This window comes from Cnephaeus nilssonii (assembly GCF_951640355.1).
Source record: "Cnephaeus nilssonii genome assembly, chromosome: 6".
Classification (NCBI taxonomy): domain Eukaryota; kingdom Metazoa; phylum Chordata; class Mammalia; order Chiroptera; family Vespertilionidae; genus Cnephaeus; species Cnephaeus nilssonii.
Genome location: NC_137077.1, coordinates 87,030,769 through 87,053,116, shown reverse-complemented (window position 1 = coordinate 87,053,116; position 22,348 = coordinate 87,030,769). Strand labels below are relative to the sequence as shown.

General features: G+C 45.1%; 1 protein-coding gene across 2 annotated transcripts in view; it reads left to right on the top strand.

Annotated features, from left to right (window-relative positions):
* TMCC3 (transmembrane and coiled-coil domain family 3) overlaps window positions 1-21,103 on the top strand; it is a 70,868-nt gene extending 49,765 nt beyond the window's left edge. Inside the window, exons 2-4 of one of the 2 annotated variants that reach the window (XM_079773468.1) lie at window positions 7,163-8,067; window positions 11,256-11,391; window positions 15,366-21,103. In XM_079773468.1, the coding sequence (XP_079629594.1) occupies window positions 7,178-8,067; window positions 11,256-11,391; window positions 15,366-15,668 (1,329 nt within the window). In that variant the 5' untranslated portion in view covers window positions 7,163-7,177 and the 3' untranslated portion in view covers window positions 15,669-21,103. The remainder of the gene's footprint in view (window positions 1-7,162; window positions 8,068-11,255; window positions 11,392-15,365) is intronic. The other variant, XM_079773467.1, reaches the window with a different exon arrangement.
* The last annotated feature ends 1,245 nt before the right edge of the window (window positions 21,104-22,348 follow it).

Below are 22,348 nucleotides of genomic sequence, written 5' to 3'. Positions count from 1 at the left end.
CTTTTTATGTGCTCAGGGAGAGCTGCAGATGGGCTTCGGCTTGACGCGTATCAGGACGTGCCCCCCCCCCCCCTAGTTTTACAGCCTTGCCCTTTGTCCTTCTGCTGGCGCCAGAGTCCTTCTTCCTGGGGGCTGTGCAAGGGTTATGGTCTTCAGGAGTTTCTGTAAAATAACCACTCAGGGAGCATGTTTGTGCAAGGCTTAGGTTTGCGGAAGGAGCTTTCTTTTGTGAGCCCCAGCTAAGTTAAAGCCCTGTTTCGTGATTAACCCTTTCAATTTTGATAAAAGCAATAAGCTTTTTTACCCTCATAAAATTATTTTGCCTAGTTCACTATTTATATTTTGGAACATGGATGAAGGAAAGTGGATTTTATAAGTTGTATCCAACATGAAATTGGTGCGGCTCCAGGCCCCAACCCGGGGCCAGGGGTAGGAAGTTACATGGATGATGGTTTTGAGGCTAGCCTGAGGGAGAATTTCGGACAGAGTAGTCTAAACCAAGCCTGAAGCTTCCACACAAGTCTGGAAAACCACGTGGGGACACTGCAGGATGGATTCTCATGACCAGTGGCTGAGCTTGTACAGGTCTTTCAAAGTCTTGCCTTGTTTATATATCTGAGTGGAGCCCAGCTAAGCTATTTAGTATTTATTCATGGACTTTGAGAAACATGTATTCTTTATAAGCCTTGCTTTTCTCATAAGATAGGATTGGTGTAAAGAATATATGATCTATTTTTTTCCATCAGTTTATATTGTTCATTATATTTCACAAATGGGTGAGATCATATGATATTTATCCTTCTGCCTGGCTTATTTTGTTTAGCATAATGCTCTCCAGGTCCATCCATGCTGTTGCAAATGTAAGAGAATAGATCCGGAGACATAGAAGCATCGAACAGAGACTGTCAAACCTCAGAGGGAAGGCAGGTGGCAGGGGCCAGGAGGCGGGGGTCGGTAAGAGATCAACCAAAGGACTTGTATGCATGCATATATGTAAGCATAACCAATGGACACAGACAGTAGGGGTGTGAGGGCATGTGCTGGGGGGTGGGAGCAGCCCGGGAGAGGTCAATGGGGGAAAAAGGAGACATATGTAATACTTTAGACAATTACAAATTTTTTTAAAAGAATATATGAAAAAAATGTTTTAGCATGATGTCTGACTCAGAGTAAAGGTTCTCAGTCATTTTTGCTAGGGAGACAGAGTGAGTGGATTCCAGTCCTGGCTTCTGCCGTTGGCCAGCTGTGTACCCCTGGACAATGTACTGACCTCTGTGCCTAGTTTTCTCATTTGTAAAACAGTAATAAAAGTAAAACCTGTCTCTGAGGTTTTAACAATTAAATAAGGTACTGCGCGTGTCACGGACATGCCATTTTCCTCCTGGGTATGTGGCAGGATTGTACCTCCCTGTCCTGTACTTCCCTGGAGTTGGGGGCCAGTGCAGTGAGTGGAGGTCACAGGCGTCCCTCCTGGCAGAAGCCTTTAGGAGCCAGTGGATGGTTCGCCAGGCTCCCTGCCGCTGCCCTGACCCCCGGCACGGTCTAGAAGGCAGAGGCTCCATCAGCCGGGTCCCTCACCTGACGTGGCAGGTGTGTCAGCCTGAGCAAGAAATAAACTTCATTTTTTAAGCCATTGATATTTTGGCATTGTTTGTAACCAGAGCAAAGCCTAGCACATTCTGACAGGCACACCCTATGGCCGGCCTTAACCCTAGGCCTGAAGTTAGATTTCAGCTAAAATGCGTCCAGAATGTCAGCCGTGCTGACTCAGACACCTCGGCCTCCCCTGTGGAAGACTGGCTTCTGAACCCGCAGCTCCGTCGCGGGCCTGTCTGTAACTCCACCTCACGTGGGCCGTGGCATACCTGCTGCCCGGGAATGACGGCCAGTTGAAATTCCTGACCCTTTCCTCATGTGACTGAGCTCAGGCAGCTTTTCTTTAAGCAAAGGTTCATTGTGCCCGGCCTGGGGACTAAGCAGGCGGTTGTTTCTGTCCCCTTTCTGACCTCTCTATGCCCTGCACATTCTGACCACTCAGTGACACCCCCCAGAGCCTCAGGGGACTCCTGCCTGGGTCCACACCCTCTAGGGGTCCCCAGGAAGGGTGGGGATTTGGGTGGTGTGCCTCTGCGCTCGCGCTCCTTCCCTTTCTGTTCATTTCCTCCTGGAGCTTTAGGGGATCGGTGCGGATGTGGCAGGGGACAGCTCTCCTTGGACCCCTGACAACGTGTGAGAGCAGCACTGGTGGTAATGACCGAGTGGTGCCTGGCACCGGCTGAGGAGCCCAGCTTCCTCAGCCCTGTGCTGGAGGCTTGGATTGTTGCACCGATGACTGTGTCAGTTTTTGACGTCTGTCCAGGGCTTTAGCTTCCCCGTAGCCTTTGTTCCAGAACATCGAGGTGACAGGAGAAATGTTTCTACTGCCGGAAGGAAAACATTATTAGAAATGGCTTCACTGCGGAGCCGGTGTTCCGCCTTTCATGTAAGGTAACAATAGCCAAGTAATTCTGAGAACTGAAAGAGGCTAGCAGTCATTTTAAAAACAGCAGCTTTTCTGCCAAAACAGTAATTCATGTTTATTATTTTTTAGAAATTGGGACATACGAAAGCATTAGAAGAATGACTCTTTATAACCCCCCAGTACAAAAATAACCATTGTTCCTTTTAGTTTTTACTTATAGGGTACATTTTTAAATAACAATAGCAAACATTTATTGAAGCCACTCTCTGTGCCAGGAAGTCTTTAAGCACTTTCTGTGCATTATCTTATTTTTCCTCACAACTACTCTTCGAAGAATCATTATCTCCATTTTACAGAAGAGGAAACTGAGGCACAGAGAGGTGAAGTCACCTCTCCAAGATCACACAGCTCTTAAGAGTGGTGCCAAGATGGAAACCAGAGCAGTCTGCCTCCAGAGCCCAGCCCTTGACTATTCCTGATACTATCTTACAGTGTAAACCAGACAGACATGGGTCCGTGCTGCCTGTCACTACTCGAGCCAATTAAGCAGAGACAGGGTTGAACCATATATGAGCCTTTATTCCAGTATTGCCGGCAATGCGGGAGAGCAGCAGGTTGACAAAAATCTGCTCTGCAGCACACCATAAGCCAGCGCTTATATAGGTAGAAGTACAGAGGAAAAGTAGGCTAAAGGGCAGTTTACAGATAATGCAAAAGGACTGGGGATCTTCAAAGGGCTGGCGATTCTGGTTTCTGTAACAAATCTTTGTTAATCTTTCCCTGATAACAGGCAGCTCCAGGTGGGGAGGAAGGGCTGCTTCTCCAGGTCAGCTCCAGCCAGGGTAGAATGTGCCTTCTTTAATTGGAATAAAACAATCACGGTTAACAGAGCATGATTAATACTTCTTACAATTCTAGCTGGTTCCCCAACATTCTATTTCTACCCCGCTTTCAACAGTAAAGATGCAGTTCATGGAATGGGATTACATTTCTTGGAATTTTACAGTGTTAGCTCTGAGTTGTCTGGTTCTATCTCCTTTGTCCGTAATTAGGAAATCTAAATCCACAGATGTGATTTGATTTACCAAAGAACAACATGGCTGATATATGTCAGTGCCAGAACTGGAACACGTGCACGTGTCTCCTGGCCCACACAGTCCACATGCATGCGGCTCCAGGGATTGGTGACCCTTCGTTCTCTTCCGCCAGGTCTCAGCCCTAAAACAGCTGCGCTGTACAGCTGCCCTCAGTGCTGAGTCCAGATTAAAGGGAGGACGGAGGCCCCTCACGCTTTCTTCCCAGCATGTGCATGAAGTTTCCGTTTCTGTTCAGGGAGTGTATGGGCATCTAGCGGTGATGTGTTAGCTGACTCTCAATTATTCTGCAGAGGTCGAGACTAAAAGGCTGCGAGTAGCCCAGCAATAGGTCCAACTTTTTACCCTTATCAAACATTTCTAACTGAGATTTGCGGACAAGCATTAAGAGTGATTGATTTGAGCTTTAAATGTAGTAGCTTTCCCTGACCTGGATTCTCGTGAACATGCCAAGCATTATTATAGAGTCAGCCAGCCCTCTGGGCATAAACACTCCTGTGTCTGTGAGGCTGTCCTGGCCCAGCAGCCTGTAAGAGAGCGAGGCCATTGTGCTGAGATGCCGGAGTTGGGTGGCCAGCTGCGGTGTGGTTGAGAATTAAAGGAGGAAGAACAGGTGAGGACTTAACCGCTGCGGTTGGTAAGGTATAGAAACCTTTGTATCTTCAGACTTCTCAATAGAGAATACAAGCAGGTTTTTGTTTTTTTTTTAATAACTTTATCCTACTGAGCACAAGGAGGGCAGGAGCAGGTTCTTACGAATCTCACAGTGTAGAGCAAAAAGAAGGCGAGAATTCTGAGGTCATGTGTATGGTTACATCTGGAGGTGCGGATGATGCAGTTGTGACTGAAGGGGGCACGAGGAAGTTTCCCTTCTGTTTTTTCAACTGGGTCCTAGTTACATAATATGTTCAGTTTGTGGAAATTCATTAAGTTTTAAACTTATTAAATGTGCTCTTTTCTGACTATAAGCTATACTTAAAAGTCCTGATTTATGCTTGTGTATGTTGTTGCACCTGATCCCCATTTAGTTGGATCATTGTGAAATGATGTAGAGTTTATTACATGGGTATTAGAAAAACAACTCTACCTGGAATGGTCAGATCTGTGTGGGCCAAACTTCCAAGGTTATTTTTTGATTCTATTAAAATGTATCTTAAATGACTCCAGTGTAGACTCTCCTGAAGGATGCCATCATGCAAACATTCATAGACAGCCTCCTGTGAATAGGGGCCATGCCAGCACAGGCTGGGCACAGGTATGACCCATCTCCCCATGCGTGAGTGAGAAAGGAGGGAAAGAGGAGGGTCACAGAAAGGAAAGGCAGCTTTCCAATGGGAATGGGACAAACTTCATGGAAGAAGTGGCATTTGAAATGCATATTGCAGCACATGTAGGATTTGGATTAGCAGAGTTGTAAATGGGTAGCAAGCATTGCAAATACTAGACACAGGAGGAAATCCATAGAAATTCACATACATTCTGGGAACTTTGAGTTGCTTGGGTCACTTAACATAACCAGCATCCATCGGGTGCAGGGTGAGGCCTGAAAGGTAAGCTAAGGCCTTACAGTGGCCAGGTTGTATTATCTAATTGGGAGGCATTAGAGAGCCAAAGAAAGTTTCTGAGAAGTAGAGAAGCACTATTAAATTAGATATCTTCAGTGACATCATTTTCCCAGCCTCGTGGTTGTACAGTTACTCTGTCTGCCCAAAATAAACATTTGCTAGGTTTAGTGCATGCCTTATTGCTGTAACTTAAGCCCATTCCTTTTTGGGTCTACTAGGGCGCCATCGATACATAGCTTCCTTGAGTTTCCTGTACTCATCTCTCTAGGACTTGATGATTATTATATACTTTCTTCAGTCCCTGCACCCATCCTTCCCTCTTGACCAGCTGGTTACTATTCCTTTACCCTTTTTTCATACATCCTGTTTTCTAGCCTGATAGTGATTTGGCATTAAGTTCCTTCCAGCCTGATGCTTTTCTGCCAGATAAAACAACCAGTGTCACTTACCCAAGGCAAAATGGTATGTGGGAAGACAGGGGCCAAGGAATAGTGGTAACAGATTTTGTAAGTTATGAAGGAGGCCTGCCTCACCAGTCTGGGTGTGTCCCCCTGTGCTGCTGGGATCCCTTCTCTGGGAAAAAGTACCGGGTAGCATTTTTCATATGGCAAACTGTTAATATTCACTGTTGGAAACAGTCCACACTCAAGTCTGGGCCACTTAGGCAGTGTGCGATCTGCTAAGTTATTATCTTAATAATTGTTTGCTATGTCAATGTACTGTCCCCTTTAAAAAAAAAAAAAAAAGGTAACCTGGGCTGAATATTGTCACCCATGTGAGAATCTATATCAAGGCATTATTTTAATCAAAGGGTTGTTAACTTGACAAATAAGATGCTTCAGTTTCGATCTTACAAATCTTTATTTAGAGGATGTATTTATTCAGAGTCTACCAAGACCTGGTTTTGGTCCTCTGGGGACACAAGTGTGAGAGTGTCTTGATATGGCAAGAGGACCTGAGTTAGGGTGATTTGATTCAAATCCTGACTCCTTTAAGTCTCAGTTTCTACTTATTACACGGATTTAACACATTATTTGCCTGGTGGGGTAGAGGATCAAGTAGGACAGCCCTGTGAGCATCCACTGTGCCTGGCAGACAGACTGCATTTGCCTTCCCTTTTAGAGCACAGACTAGCGCCCCACCTACCCACCCACCTTCCCTGCCAAGATGCTCACTTCACAGTTCTTTTCCCCAGGCGGCCCTTGAGTAAGAAAGCTATTTCACATGGTCTTAATATTAGTACTGTTTCTTAAATCACTTTGGTTGTGGTTTGTGGTTGTTTCCACATCTAAATATTGTTGTATTACTCAATTATTAAAATTAATCTTGCACCATATTATTTCATCACATCTGTTAATTATTTCATTAAGAAAATGAGTTCTTGCCCGGCTGGTTGAGCATTGACCCATGAACCAGGAGATCACGTTGGATTATCAGTCGGGGCACATGCCCAGGTTGTGGGGGGAGGGGAGCATGCAGGAGGCAGCTGATCAATGATTCTCTCATATTGATGTTTCTAGGTCTCTCTCCCTCTACCTTTCTCTCTGAAGTCAATAAAAACATTATTTTAAAAAATAAAAGAAAATAATTTATTGTATAGATGAATGTACCTGCTAGAACTTCACTCTCTTTTATTTTTCTTTTCTTTCTTTCTTTCATTCTCCTTCTATTAAATGATTGAGTTCTGACTTGGATGCACTTCCCACAATGGTGAATGGGGCATGGCAAGCATCCCCATTACCTGGGCACTTTGGGAAACCTGGACTGACTGGTAACCTCATTCTATGCATTTCTCCCCTGCCAACCAAAAGTTGCCATCAGATCAGACAGAAAATTGGATGCCCTGGGGACTTTGAATCTCACAGGTAGTGTACATGGATATGGGAAGGAGTTGGACTGGTGTCCTGTGTTCAACTTAAGACGATAGTAGGGAATTTTTTTTAAAACTCTGGGACTGAAGTATGTCTGTTGCGAGCACAGATTCTATCACAGTAACTGTCTCTTAGACTTCAAACCTTACAGTTACTTCTGCTCTTTTTCAGGTAGAGCGCCATGACATGAATACCCTAAGCCTGCCCCTGAACATACGCCGAGGCGGGTCAGACACCAACCTCAACTTCGATGTACCCGATGGCATCCTGGACTTCCACAAGGTCAAGCTCAATGCGGACAGCCTGAAACAAAAAATTCTAAAGGTAACAGAGCAGATCAAAATCGAGCAGACGTCCCGGGATGGGAATGTTGCAGAATACCTGAAACTAGTCAACAGCGCTGACAAGCAGCAGGCTGGTCGTATCAAACAAGTCTTTGAGAAGAAGAATCAGAAGTCAGCTCACTCCATTGCCCAGCTGCAGAAGAAATTAGAGCAGTATCACAGGAAGCTCAGGGAGATCGAACAGAACGGAGCCTCCAGAAGCTCCAAGGACAACCTGAAGGATATCCAGCACTCCCTGAAAGATGCCCAGGCCAAGTCTCGAACTGCTCCGCACAGCATGGAGAGCAGTAAGTCAGGCATGCCAGGCGTCTCCCTCACTCCGCCTGTATTTGTCTTCAATAAGTCCAAAGAGTTTGCCAACTTGATCTGGAATAAGTTTGGCAGCGCAGACAACATTGCTCACTTAAAAAATTCCTTAGAGGAGTTTAGGCCCGAGGCGAGTGCCAGGGCCTATGGGGGCAGCTCAACCATCGTAAATAAACCCAAGTATGGCAGTGACGACGAGTGTTCAAGCGGCACATCGGGCTCCGCCGACAGTAATGGGAACCAGTCATTCGGGGCCAGCGGAGCGGGCACACTGGACAGCCAGGGGAAGCTCACCATGATCCTGGAGGAACTGAGAGAGATCAAGGATACCCAGGCACAGCTGGCCGAGGACATCGAGGCCCTGAAGGTGCAGTTTAAGAGAGAATACGGTTTCATTTCTCAGACCCTGCAAGAGGAGAGATACAGGTATTATTTCAGACAATTCTCTTAGAATTTATTTGGAAGCATGAGTTACTAATTGCTTGACAGTGATACGCTAATGGTTGTACTTTTCATAAAGAGGAATATGGGTCAAAAGGCATTTGGGCCCAGGCCGGTGTGGCTCGGTTGAGCATCATCTTGTGAACCAAAAGGTTGCATGCTTCTCTCTCACATAGATGTTTTTCTTTCTCTCTTCCTCCCTCCTTCCCTCCCTCTCTCTCTCTCCATTCCTCCCTCTCTCTCTCCCTCCGCCCTTCCTCCCTCCCTCCCTCCTTTCCTCCCTCCTCCCTCCCTTCCTTCCTTACTCTCTAAAATCTATACAAGCATATCCTTGGGTGAGGATAAAAAACAAGTGTATATGCCCACCATTTTACCAATAAAAAGATCCTTCAAAGGTTATTTTGGTCAAAATGAATATGTTAACTTACAAAAATGTAGATTAAAAAAGTAAATACCTATCACATATTGTAAGATTTTTAGCTTACATGTTTTATATCTGATACATGGTTTTATATATGTATTAATTTAGGAATGTGGCTTTCTTCAGCTGTATTTTATGAAACAATTTTTTAAACTTTCCTCGTATGTCTTTGACTTTGGTTTCTTTGTCACACAAGAACTTTTTTTGACTCACAAATTTTCCAGAGAATATTAACCTTAATTCCATTTGAATAGTTTGGGATACAGTACTCTTTGGGTCCAAATTTTATCCCAAGTCACAAATACCCACTTACATAAATTCAGGAAAGTTTTTGTTCTCATTTGTTATCTGTATATATAAAAGGCTAAGTGACCAACTGTAGGTCCGACTGACTGACCAGCCAGTACACATGACACACACTGGCAATCCTATATAATAAAAGCCTAATATGCTAAGTGTCTGATCATCCGATGACTGGTCGACTGTTCAACCAATCAAAGCGTAATATGCTAATGATATGCTAAGGCCACTCAACCGCTTGCTATGATACGCACCAACCACCAGGGGGCAGATGCTCCAACTGGTAGGTTAGCCAATCAGGACTGGGCGAGACGGGGCCAGACACGCCCTGTAGCCCTCCCGTGCTCCTTCCCTGATCGTGCACTGGTGGGGTCCCTGGATTTGGCCTGAGCCCTCTCGCAATCCAGAACCCCCCGGGGATGTCAGAGAGCCAGTTTCAGCCCAATCCTGCAGGCCACTCCCCTCAGGAGGGCGCCAGACACTGGGCTCATGGCTGGCGAGCACTGCTACGGCAGCGCAAGCCTCTCCCTATCAGGACTTATTGGGCGCAAGCACGTGGCAGGTGCAGTGTGGCCAGGATAAGTGGGAGTGGCAGGTAGGAGCTGCAGGCGGCGTTGGACTGTGGGTTTTGGCCCAATCCCTGCAGGCCATCCAGAGGGACTCCACCCATGCACGAATTTGTGCACTGGGCTTCTAGTTTAAAAACAAACGTTGACTCACACATGCACAATACATATAAAGTTCCCATCGAATTCCTTTTAATAGTATTACTCCTTCGGGAATGCCATGTCATAAATTAAAATTGAAAGCAGTGCAATGATCATGCTACTGAGAAATCTTAATAGTAAATGGGGTCTTTGTAATGGTACTAGATTTATTATCAAAACATTGCGACCTAACATAATTGAAGCTGAATTATTAACAGGATCTGCAGAAGGACAGGTTGTTCTGATTCCAAGAATTGATTTGTCCCCATCTGACACTGGCCTCCCATTTAAATTAATTTGGAGACAGTTTCCCGTGATGCCAGCATTTGTGATGACTATTAATAAATCACAAGGACAAACTCTAGACAGTGTAGGAATATTCCTACCTGAACCCGTTTTCAGACATAGTCAGTTATATGTTGCTTTCTCTCGAGTTTGAAGAGCAAGTGACGTTAAAGTTAAAGTTGTAAATTCTTCATCACAGGGAAATTAGTCAAGCACTCTGAAAGTATTTTCACTGTTAATGTGGTATACAGGGAGATATTGTAATAAGTTTAATCAACTTATCAGTCATTGTTTTTATCTCATGTTTTTGTTTTTATATCATGTCTTTGTTGTTATATCATGTTGTTATTGTTTATTAACCAATTTAGATATTATTTTCATATACATTTTACTAATTTTCTTTCATCTCTGACACTTTTATTATAGAGAAAGGGCGAATAGTGATATTAAAATATTTCTTCTAATTAATTTCCTTTCAATGTGCACAAATCCAAGCACCGGGCCACTAGTATAGTTAATGTTTGGGATCTCTATGATTTAGCAACTGACTATATTGCTTACTTTAAGAGATCTTTAAAGGGCTTATCTATAATACCAGCATTGGACACCTATGAAGTCCTACCAGAGATTAAGCATTAAATATGTATTTTTGGTCTCATTTTTAAAAAAATGTATAAGGATCTTAAAACTGGCATTGATCAAAGTCATTTCAGGCTAATGCATCTTCTCCAAATAGTGCTTCCTGCTTCAAAATAAACATAAGTTTATGTAAATATGCCTGAGGCAAATCTCTCCTCTCTGAGGGGGATGAGGGCTGAGAATGGGAATCTTTGTGCCTCTGTTACCTTAGATTTGGACTTTTGGAAATGCCACCTGACCTGATAAGCCATCTATAATTTATAGTGAGCTTAATTTGTTACTGGCACTGAAGTTCCAAGAGCTGGGACATGTATTCGGAATCAGCGTGTACACTGGGAAATCGTGGAGTTGGCTCCAGTGTGCAGTAGTTGGTTCTTTCCTTCTAGGCACTCTGGCACCTGGTCATGAACTGCTGGGCACTGTGGGGGTGGAGGGGGGAGGAGCACCAGGATGCCAGTAGATCCTGGCCTTGAGCAGGATCCCCCATAGCCCCGCCTCCTGACCAGCCATAGTAAACGAGTCATTGTTGAGGTCTGTCCTGTTGCCATCACAGCCAGCCAACGTGGGGGTCTGACCTGGGTGGAAAAGCCAGATTTGCTTTGGATGAAACCCAGTGGTGAGGACAGTTAGGACTACAGAGACTGGAGTTGGAAGTCAGTGCATTTCCCACAGCTAGACTTTTCTTCTGGAAACAGTCTGCCAGGAAATACAACAAGCCAAAGGGCACTGGCAGCAGTGAGATGTAAAGGACGTCATTCCAGAATGTGCTGTTAGAACACCTTGGAAATGTCGTGCTCAGAATTGGCTCCTCTCTCCAAAAGGTACGAGCGACTGGAAGACCAGCTCCATGACCTGACGGACCTGCATCAGCACGAGACGGCCGACCTGAAGCAGGAGCTGGCCAGCATCGAGGAGAAGGTGGCCTACCAGGCCTACGAGCGCTCGCGGGACATCCAGGTGCCTTTCCTCCCCGCCTTGGGCACTCACCGGCCTTCTCCCAGCCTTAATTCACTTAACAAACTAAGTGCATACCCCTCAGCAAGCACTTCTTCTCTACCTTATTAACCCCATCAGCTCATGGTATAGAACAGCGATTTTCAACCTTTTTCATCTCGTGGCACACACAAACTACTTACTAAAATTCTGTGACACACCAAAATATATAATACTATATATTTTTGCCAGTCTGACCAAAAAAAGGTGTAATTTTGATTCATTCACACCAGAGGGCTATTGTTGTGTTGGCTGTTGTCATTTTTTTATTTGACAATCTGAGGGAAAAGAGGTCAGTGCCCCTGACTAAATAGGCAAAAATTCTCGCAGCACATCAGTTTAAAGTCACTGTTATAGACATTACTGGGTAAAGAAGCTATATTCTGTTTACTTTCTGCCTAAATTAATTAACAAATTCTTATTATCTAGCCCCTCTCCCAAGCTCATCACCTATACCCTACTCTCCCCACCACAACCAAAATTTTTACAAATTTTAAAACGTAAAACAAATCTTGCTTTTATAATTGGAAGTTTATAGCTTTTGAGCACCTTCACCCGTTTTGTCCCTGCACCTCCGGCAGCCACCAGTCTATCCCCTGTTTCTGTGAGTTCAGTTTTTTAGATTCAACATATAATTGAGAACATATAGTATTTGTCTTTCTCTGCCTGGTTTATTTCACTTAGCATAATGCCCTCAAGGTCCATCCATGTCAAATGGCATCGCAAGTGGCAGTTATTTCCTTCTTTCTCTGGCTGCATAGTATTCCATTGATATAATGCCACGTTTTCTTTATTCATTCATCAATGAACACTTGGGTTGTTTCCATGTCTTGGCTATTGTAAATAATGCTGCAGGGAACATGGGGTGCAGATGTCTCTTCTAAATACTGATTTCATTTCCTTTAGTTATACACCCAGAAGTGGGATTGTTGGGTCCTCTGATAGTTTTATCTTTAATTTTTTTAGGAACTGCCATACTGTTTTCCACAGTGGCTGCACCAGTTTATATACCCTCAGATTGCCTTTTTTTTAAAAAAAATTATACTCTTCAAGTAATGTTCAGCTTCATGTTTGCAAATCTTCATTGTAGCCAGTGATCATTTTCTCCAGACCCACTTTATAAGGGAGAAAACTGAAGCATAGAGATTTCTCCCACAGTGTGTGAGCTAGAGTGTCAGCGCCCATGTTTTGTTCCACTCTGTGTGGAGGGTGGAGCTTGGGTTAATGCCACATGTGTATTTGGGCAGTTCTGGCATCAGACAGAGCTGGTAGGAAATGCTTGCCTGGGGACATGGGGCCGAAGACGCTGAGGACGTCTGTCCCTGCTCTGGGCTAGGAGACAGCTTCACCACTGATTGGCTTCAAAAAATGTGAACCCATTTCAGTGTGCAGTGCTGCCAGGTGAACAATGCAGGTTTATTAGATCATTCTGTTTTAGAACGTGTCTGGGTCCTGGCTCTACTACTTACTGTGTGGCCCTGGACAGGTCAGCGTTCTGTGCCTCAGTTGCCTCATCTATAAAATGGAAATACGAATGAGCTCTATCTCCTAAGGTTGTCGAAAGGATGAAATGGAATAATAACGTAAAGTACTTAAATCTTTGCCGGACACATAAGCAGTCAAAAAATAAATGTTGACCATTCTTTTTAGTATGTAGGTGGGTAGCCATATTTCTCAGGGCTTTTAGTAATTGGGCCTGCTCAGCTTTGTCCTATTTGTTGTTTCTTTTGTACACAGGGTTATTCCAGAGGATGCGCCAGTATTAGATGAGGGTGGCTGTTGCCTGTGGGGTTGCAAGAATTTGTTGTTATTTTAAGCAATTGAGTATTGGGGTTTTTAACCCTGAATCCCAATGAAAAGAGTTTAGAAGATAATCCTGTCCTTTGTCTTTATTCTCAATAAATTAAATACTGGACCCAAGGAAGTCTGACGGCGTGGGGCTGACTATCTCCTAGTGTGTGCTGTGACTAAAGTTCCTGACAATACAGTGCTTAATTTTTTTGGATTTTTCTTTTGGTTAAAAACAATTCATAGCAGTTCTAAGACAATTCTAGGATCATTCTATTTATATATGTAATTCTCCTACCCAATCAAAGATGGATGAATTTGCCTACAAAGTTGGTCTTTTGTCTTGTTCTATCACTTTCCCATGCCATGTCCTAAATGAAGGGAACCTTGAGCCAAAATGTTAGAAAAATATATATATGATGTGAGGTACTTGTGTGTCATTGTGGAGAGCAGTATTTTTTAGAATATGAAGATCTGAAGAAGTTTTACCTTTTTTGTTGGTAGCCTGTATAATGAAAGTTACTATAGTAACAGCAAACCCTGTTCTTTGGCCCATAGAGTATATTCAGCAGAAGAAAAGCAAATCATGTTAAATCATTGTGCTGTTTAAAAACCTGAGTTAGACAGTAGGCTAGTGAACTAAAAGGGGCTCACTATACCCCCTTCTAGTTAGGTGCTTTTCTCTCAAGAGACGAAAGGTTTTTCTCTTTCAAGCCTCAGATCTCATAACCCAGTCTCCTGAGTATTCGGCTAGTAAATGTAGCACTGCTGCATGCCTGCCCACCTACTGCATGCCTGCCGGTGGTCTCCTGCTGGGGATCGCAGCTCAGTGGGCCTACTCCTTACCCTCATGCCTCTTGGTCAGAGAGAAGGGCTAAAGGGAGGCTTGGCGTAGTCTGATGGGTCAGGAAGACTTCACTCAGGATGCGACAGTTAACTTGTGGCCTGAAAGAGAATGGGAGATCCACAGATGAAGAGGGGAGGGAGTGGGGAGGCAGACATGCCAGACACATGCACTGCACATTCAGAGCCCGGAGTGTGCTCCTTCTCAGAACCCGGAAAGCCAGTATGGCCAGAACACTGAGCAGGAGAGCGTGGCTGGGTCTGAGCCATGTTAAAGATGCAAGAAGTGTACAAGGAGTGACAGCAAATATGCATCTTTCAAAGATCACTTGGGCTGCTGTGTGGAAAGGGGATTCATGGGGTTGAGAATCAAGAGGGTGTGTGGAAAAGTTTCTGTATTTGTTGTAGGCAAGAGATCCTGGTGGCTTAGATTGGGGTGGTGACTGGGAGGGGAGAGAAATAGACCTGGATGTTGTATCAGTGGGGCTGGGTGATGATGGTATTGATGAATGCCTCTCAGGCTTCTGGCCTGAGGAACTGGGAAAAGGAACTGGAAGGGAAACAGGACTGATGGTAGGTACAGGAGAAGGTGTAATACATGAATCCACATTTGGACATATTGCATTTGAGGTGCTTTTAGGAAGCTCAAGAAGGTATGTAGATATATGAGTCGATCTCAGAAGAGACAGCTGGGCCAGAGGTATACCTGGCATCATCTTGTCTGAGTCATTGAAGTCTTGGAAAGAACGAGATCTAGCGAGAATGCATGGCCTCAGATAGTGTCTTGAGACACAGGCAAAACAGAGCTGTCCCACAGTCAGTCCTGTCCCTGCCTTTCTCTCTCCATCCTCTGCCAGTCTGTAATGGGTGCACACAGACTGAGCAGTGAAATAAGGACTAGAATTAGAGATACTACCTACTCCATGGCTAGAAGTAGACAACTGTCCCAAAATGGAACCCTAACTCCCCACCTCCCCCCCACACACACACCCCCCAGTTTGTCCCTTGTGGTACCAACAGATGCCAATATGCACTTTATTTCATACGTAGGTGGAGTCAGAATACCTAACCCTAATTTCTCATTTATGGTGTTCTATGGTTGTGTACACATGCTTCTTCTGCCCATAAATAACGATAAAATGAGCCTTGTTTTCTTTCTTTGCCGTCATCATCATCGTCAGTTTGGCTGTGAGGCTGCCTCGGCATCAGCATTCTGAGCTGGGGGCTCCCGTGCACTTCCGGGCAGGCACTCGCAGGTTGCCCGTGATCGCACAGCAGTTGATCCTTGCTCTGCCTTTTGCCCACAGGAAGCCTTGGAATCCTGCCAGACTCGCATTTCTAAGCTGGAGCTCCACCAGCAGGAGCAGCAGGCTCAGCAGACAGACACGGCGAACGCCAGGGTTCTCCTGGGGAAGTGCATCAACGTGGTGCTGGCCTTCATGACTGTCATCCTGGTGTGTGTGTCCACCATCGCCAAGTTCGTCTCGCCCATGATGAAGAGCCGCTTCCACATCATTGGCACCTTCTTTGCTGTGACTCTCCTTGCAATATTTTGTAAAAACTGGGACCATATTCTGTGTGCCATAGAAAGAATAATAATACCCAGATGAAGCCCGCTGGTTCCCGTCTTCACGTGTCTCCTGGTTTTTAGTTTAAAGAGAACTCTGTGCATACTACCAAATTTTAACATGAGCAGTTGTGCCAATGAAGATTACCAGAAGGACTGGGACTGTGTTGTAAATAAGTACAACTCTCTTATCTCGGCAGCATTTGCCAGCTCAGTCCCCGTCCCTGGTCATGTGAATCTGTTCAGAGCTCCCATGTTACTCACTGCCTTAATCAGACCAGATTTCCTGCCCAGCTGACTCGCCCAGCACGGTAGACCTCTGGTTATTGAGCACTCGGCATAATTGGTGACTCAGAAGAAAAGGGAATTTCAGTTCTCTCATATCTCTGTCAGAAATGAGCTCACCATTTAGTGGTCACGTTTTCCCTGAGTCACATAGCAGCAAAGATGTGGCACGGCTCGGGGAAGGGGAGAAGGACAGGCGTTGACCGTGTGGACCACTCGCGGCTTGTGGAAGTCCAGTAAACCCCGTGTAATCCATCCCACAGCTGACCGTAGGTCCCAGGTGTGCCCAGTGTCCACAGTGCTCAATTGTGTGTGGCTCTCTGTAACATGGAAATCTTTTTACACACCTGTTTATCCATCCGAAGTCTAACTGGTTGTTCTGTTGCACTTTACATGGTGAGACAGGAGGATGTGTGAATGGGACTTGTGCCTTTTCATACCCACGGAGCCGTCCACCTGACTCCATCTGAACTGGCTATCGAATGCCCAGCCTCCGAAGCAGGCAGAAATGCTTCCCAACCCCTCATCAGGCTGCGGCTCTAACATCAGTTTGGGGTCCTGTCAGCACTCCTGCAGGGGCTTGTGATTCAACAAACCTTAATTGTGATAAACCCCCTGTGAGGGTGTGATTCGCTGTATTCGCAGGTCTGTGAGGGGTTTGAAGCTTACTCGGTAAACGGAAACACATGATGCAGGGGGTTTCTTTAAGAAGGAAAACTGAATCATAATTTACAAAGCTGAAGTGTACTCGGGTAGGAACACTAGAAGCAGGAGGAAATACGACACGGCAGCTGGATCGATGGGCGCAGTTCACCTGGATGAAGAGTGAGAGGATCCTGAAGGACCAGCAGGAATAAGATAAATTAGATGCAGTGTCTGAGCCAAGGGTGCCATCTGTCTCCTGGCATCTCCCTGAAAATAAGTCCTAGGATAACCGAGTGGCCACATGCCCCTGAGGTAGCAGCATCCAAAAGTTAGCATCCCAGGCCTCTTTGGGGGATGCCACTCACTATCTTCAGCCCAGTGAGACTTTCCTGTAAATGGGCTGCTCTCTGTACATGAAAGGAAAAGGTGGGAGAATTTTATGGGAACTGCTGTCTAGCCCCTCTTCCCACCACCCACTCTGTTATCTGAAGACACAAGATGCATGTTAGTGTACATTTTCTTCCAGAAAGCTTCAAATTGCCTGGGTATAAATTAAGTGCAATATTTTGCAAAGAGCTGCTTTTAGGGAAATCTCGTTGAAGAAATGTGACAGTGCCATGGTTTGAGAGAACGGAATAGTCGAGCGTGTGGCACAAGTCCAGTGTGCGTGAGACTCATACAACTCAAGCTTTTGTTTTAAGTTTACAATTCAGTGGTTCTGATCAGTTCACAAACTCATGCAATTGTCACCATTATCTAATTCCAGACTCAAGCTTTTTAAAACAATAAACATGATTTCATGAAATCGTTGGCTAGAGAGTATTTTGGATTCAGGGAAGAGGGCCCACCCCATCTCATGGCCGTCTCCTTTCGCTATCAGACTCGCCCTGGGTCTCCCAAGTTGGCTGCTAACATACTGTGACCCATCCTATCCAGGGGACAGAAACAGGTTCCAAGTCTAGGGGAGGGAGGGAGAGGCATGGTGTGCTTCCTTTTGCTTTTATGTTTTCATGGCCAGCGTTCCCCTTTGCCTGTGGGCATCATGTACGGCTCTGGGAGGGGCTAGGAAGACATCAGCCTCCTCCTGCCACCACATTCACTCCGTGGCTCAGCCCAGCAAGCTTGCAGGGACTTCCCAGGCCTGCGATCGGTGCGTCCCCCACAGTGAAAAGTGAAAGAAGCGGGAGGCAGCACACTCCGGCCCCTCCGGTCTGGAGCAGTTAACAAGCTGCTAGAAACGCTCTGTTTGAAATAGTGTGGCATCTAATTCATTGCACCTCATCATGAATTCTTTTTCCAGAATTCATATTTTCGGTGACTCTCATTAAACATCGGATAAGCTTGTTTTTACTTGGATATGCTCAACCTACACAGCATATTTATTTTAGTGTCTTGTTGAAAGTTCATGAAGCTCTCTAATAAGATGACATACCCCAAGGAGACTCTTCTTTTTCTCTTCTTACGGAATAAACCCTCCCACTGCATGAGGAAATTAAATAAAATGTTATAAGTATACAATGAAAAGTAGTAATCAAGCTATGACATATGCTGGAATTGGATATTTAACTGACATTTAAGTCAACTAATCCCTTTTCAACACCTTGCGTTGGTAGTAAACATCTTGTACATACCTACTGAGGAGGAAAGCCAGCTGGGTGGGTGAGCACCTGCTCACTCCGTGAACTGATTGAGTGGTTTTAGGTGCTGACATTTTTGGTGAGATTATTTTCATGATCACCAGGACGATACTTAGCTGAGGACAAAACAAAAACCTAAAAATACTCCCTGGTGGGTTTTGAATTGGCTATCCAGCTTATATTTTGAATATGATTAAGCCAGAACAAAAGACCCTCCCCCCAAAAGTAAATAAATAAATTCAATCCTACAGTGAAGCAGTAAATAAAAGTACCCCATTGCAGCCGAAACCGGTTTGGCTCAGTGGATAGAGTGTCGGCCTGCGGACTCAAGGGTCCCAGGTTCGATTCTGGTCCCAGGTTCGGTTCCAGTCAAGGGCATGTACGTTGGTTGCGGGCACATCCCCAGTGGGGGGTGTGGAGGAGGCGGCTGATCGACGTTTCTGGCTCTCTGTCCCTCTCTCTTCCTCTCTGTGGAAAATCAATAAAATATATTAAAAAAAAAAAAAGTACCCCATTGCAGATTTGGGGCAGTGAAAGTCTAGCGTGTCCCGTTAGTGGTTTTACTCATGCTCGCTATCATCTCTTGGTAGATGGAATCTTCTGGAAACCCGCCCCCCCCTTTTCATTTCAGCCCATCGTGCTGCTATCCCTCTCTGTCACTTAGCATCTGTGTGATTTTAGCCCCTCTCCTGCTTTGTCATTCTTGTTTTCATTGAAATACTGCTCCACTGTGTGTGTTTATTGCCCAGCCGTACTATCTAGTGAATCAGGTTTAATTATGGGTTCAGTGATAGGGATGGAAACTAGCTTCCCCCGGGCAACTAATTACTTTTGTCCTCTTCTTTTGGATTTTAAATACCAAATTATTTTGCATTGAATGGGAACATTTTTTTGTACTGAATCCAAATATAGTTGTATTGGTTTGAAAAAAACATTTAATTATACTTAATAATGTGGACATGTGTGATTAACCTATTTTGCATATTTCTATAATTCTGAGGAACTGGTGGTGGGATAAAGTGGCATTATTTAAAATTCAGGGCTTTATCTGGAGAGAAGTATTTCAAGAAGTTTAGCACATGTACTAAGGAAAGAGTTACTAAAAAAAATAAGCCACTGAAAACAATGAGATTGGCCTGTTTACATCAGAAGTAGTTAAGAAGCTAAAAGAAAAAGGTAGTTCATAAGAGTTTAATAACCCATAAGATATAAAGCAGAACTAACCTATAACTTTCTAAAGGAAGTACAATTTCTCTGTTTATAAGAAGCTGGAAAGTCATGTACCTGAATTGTTTTAGGAATGATTTATGCGTTGCAGTTTTAATTTATGTGTTATTTAAAGCATGTCTCCCGCTGTGCTTGTCCTAAGAGAAACGTTTCAACAAAACGTGCTCCGTGTTTAAGATGTGTTTGGGCGCTAGTCACTGACTCTGAAAGTACAAACTGGAAGTGCTTACTGTGAGACCCACTGCATAATTAACACTTTGTGGAATACTACACAGTTTCATGTCGGCCTAAAATGTAAATCCTCTGTAGATCTTCACCCCATTCAAAGCAGGTGCCATTATTTTTTTAAATAGACACTTGATGTTAGCTTTGAAGTTAAATAAAGAGCTAGATTTCTTAAATTTTCACATTTGTCAGAGCCAATATGAATAGTACATTTGTGTGTGTATCACCAGTTTTTAATAGCTTTTATTTCTTATTTCTTTGAATAGACTTTATTTCAAGCAAACTTGATCGGAAGGTACAGAGATGTTCCCATATACCTGTCTCCACATGCACAGCTTCTGCTACTGTCAACATCCCCCACCAGGGGGTACACTTGTTACAATTAATGAACCTGCATTCACACTTCATTGTCTCCCAAAGTCCACAGTTTGCATTACAGTTCACTCTTGTGCCTTCTATGACTTTGGACAAATGTACAATGACATGTGTCCACCATTACAGTTTCATACAGAATAGTTTCACAGCTGAAAACCCTCTGTGTTCTGCCAGTTATCCCTCCCTCCCCTACCTCCCTTAATCAGTTTGTAAACTAATTCCACGTCTATTTCATGCAACGTTATTGGTGTGTGATGTGCAGCCCATTCCTCAAGCCCTAGTGGGGAGGGAGTTGCTTTCTAACAGGTATGACCATGAGACGTAGAAGTTTATAGGACACAGAGGACCATGGTGATACCCAAACACCATGGGCTTTGGAAGATGTGGGATGACAGCTAACCTTCTTTTAGCATTTACTATACACAGTGCTCTGTGCCAGATGCTTTGCCCACGACGTCAAATGTAATTGTTCCAGCACTCAGTAAGATAGGCACTCTTATCCCTGCCTAACAGACGAGGACGCTGAGCTTAAAGAACCAGCAGCATGGTGCAGCCGGTATTGGTGGAGCTGTTGCTTCAGCCCCAAGCTGGTGTGAGGAGCCTACACTGGGAAGCACGACCCCGCGCTGTAATAGGAGGGACTGAGCAACTGGCTTCTGGTCACTCCCAGCTCTCAGCTCCTTCGAGGTTGATGACTCGTGGAGCCCTAGAAAGGCCACTTTTAACCCTGGGACTGGAGCAGTCAACACCGTTATTGCAAATGGTGCATTTATACTAGTACCTCCGCCTGCTGGCATACTGTGGTAAGGATGGTTACCTGAAGCCAGCATCCGAGGTCTTTGAAGAGACAGGCGGACAGAGTTGTGGATGAAGAGAATGGAAAGCTGTTCATTAAAGCAACTTTTACACCCTCCCTGGCTTCCTGAGCCTCTGGGTGTATAATTGGCAGTTGGCGTGGCTGAGTATTTATCAGCTTTTTTGCTTAGCTCTGAGATAGCGAAGTCCCTGGTGGCTTCTGCTCTGAGCGGCATGACATCTGCTGCCATCTGTGGTGGCTACCTCCGAAATTTCTCTCCTTGCTAAGCCAGCCAGAATTTCTCCCTCGCCAGGCCCTTCGCTTGAGTAAAGTAGTTAACAGAAATGAGCGTCAGCCGTGTTAACAGCTGTTTTTCTGGTGGTTACTCTACTCTGGCCCAGGCATTGGGAATTGGACTTTTTTTTCCTGTTCTGCTTAAAAACCAACTACTGAGTACAGGCATACCTCGGAGACACTGTGGGTTCAATTCCAGACCACAGCAATAAAGTGCGTCATAATCTTTTTGCTGGTGGAGGGTCTTGCCTTCAATTTGTAAACCCCACTTCTGTGAAACGCAATGAGGTGAAGAGCAATAAAACAAGGTGTGCCTGTTGCAGAAAGAAAATGAAGTCATGCCTTGGTCTGTGCTAATAGCTAAGAGACTCCATTTGCCAAGGAATCTCTCAGAGACCTGGATTCTTCTCTGACTCTTGAACTGTTCACATCACGAGCAGCGATGCTGACCGAGCCTTCCCCTGGGTGTTTCCTCCCGAAAATGGTTTCGGTGACTCTTTGATCATCATACTTCCCTGGGGTTTGAAGCCCTCGCCCTCTATCAGCAGAGAACAGAGATCTATAAGACAGAACCCCCAAATGTAGGCCACGGCCAGACCATACACACCCCCTCACACAGTGGCTGAAGCCAATGGACCCAGACAGAGAGGCGGTCTTCCCCAGACTCCAGGTCAGACTGTGGCAGGGTGACTTCCTGCTTCCCATGGGGTTTCCCTTATCAGCAAGCAACAATCACCTAAGCGAGTCAATGAAAACTCCATATGGAGTTGGATTGGAACGGGCCCATCCAGTCACTCCAGTATTTTTCCCCAAGGGAGGACACAGGAGCTGACGGCGGTGGCTGGCTCTCTGGCTCGCTGCAGAGCGGGCGGCAGTGTGCCATCAGTCCTCCCAGAGGCAGGGGTCCTGACAGGCCAGCTGCATGGCTCTCCCAGGCACCCAGTTCACAGGGCTGGTTTGTGGTCCCCCTGAGAGCACTCGACTCCGCTCCGGCTCCTAGCCACCTCGGGGATGTTGGTCTGGCTCCTCAGTGGACTTGTCCTGCTGGGAAAGGCTAGCTTTCTAGCTGGTCAGAGCAGCCCAGCTCCTTGGCAGCTAGTTATACTTGAATGTAAATCAGTACCTTTGGTTTTTCTTGTCAGGGATGCTCTTGTCAGAGTTGGGTTAGCAGGAGTCAGTTCCACAGGAGTGGTCACCTAATAAACTAAATCCACTCTGAATTACCGCCTGCCGTGTGGG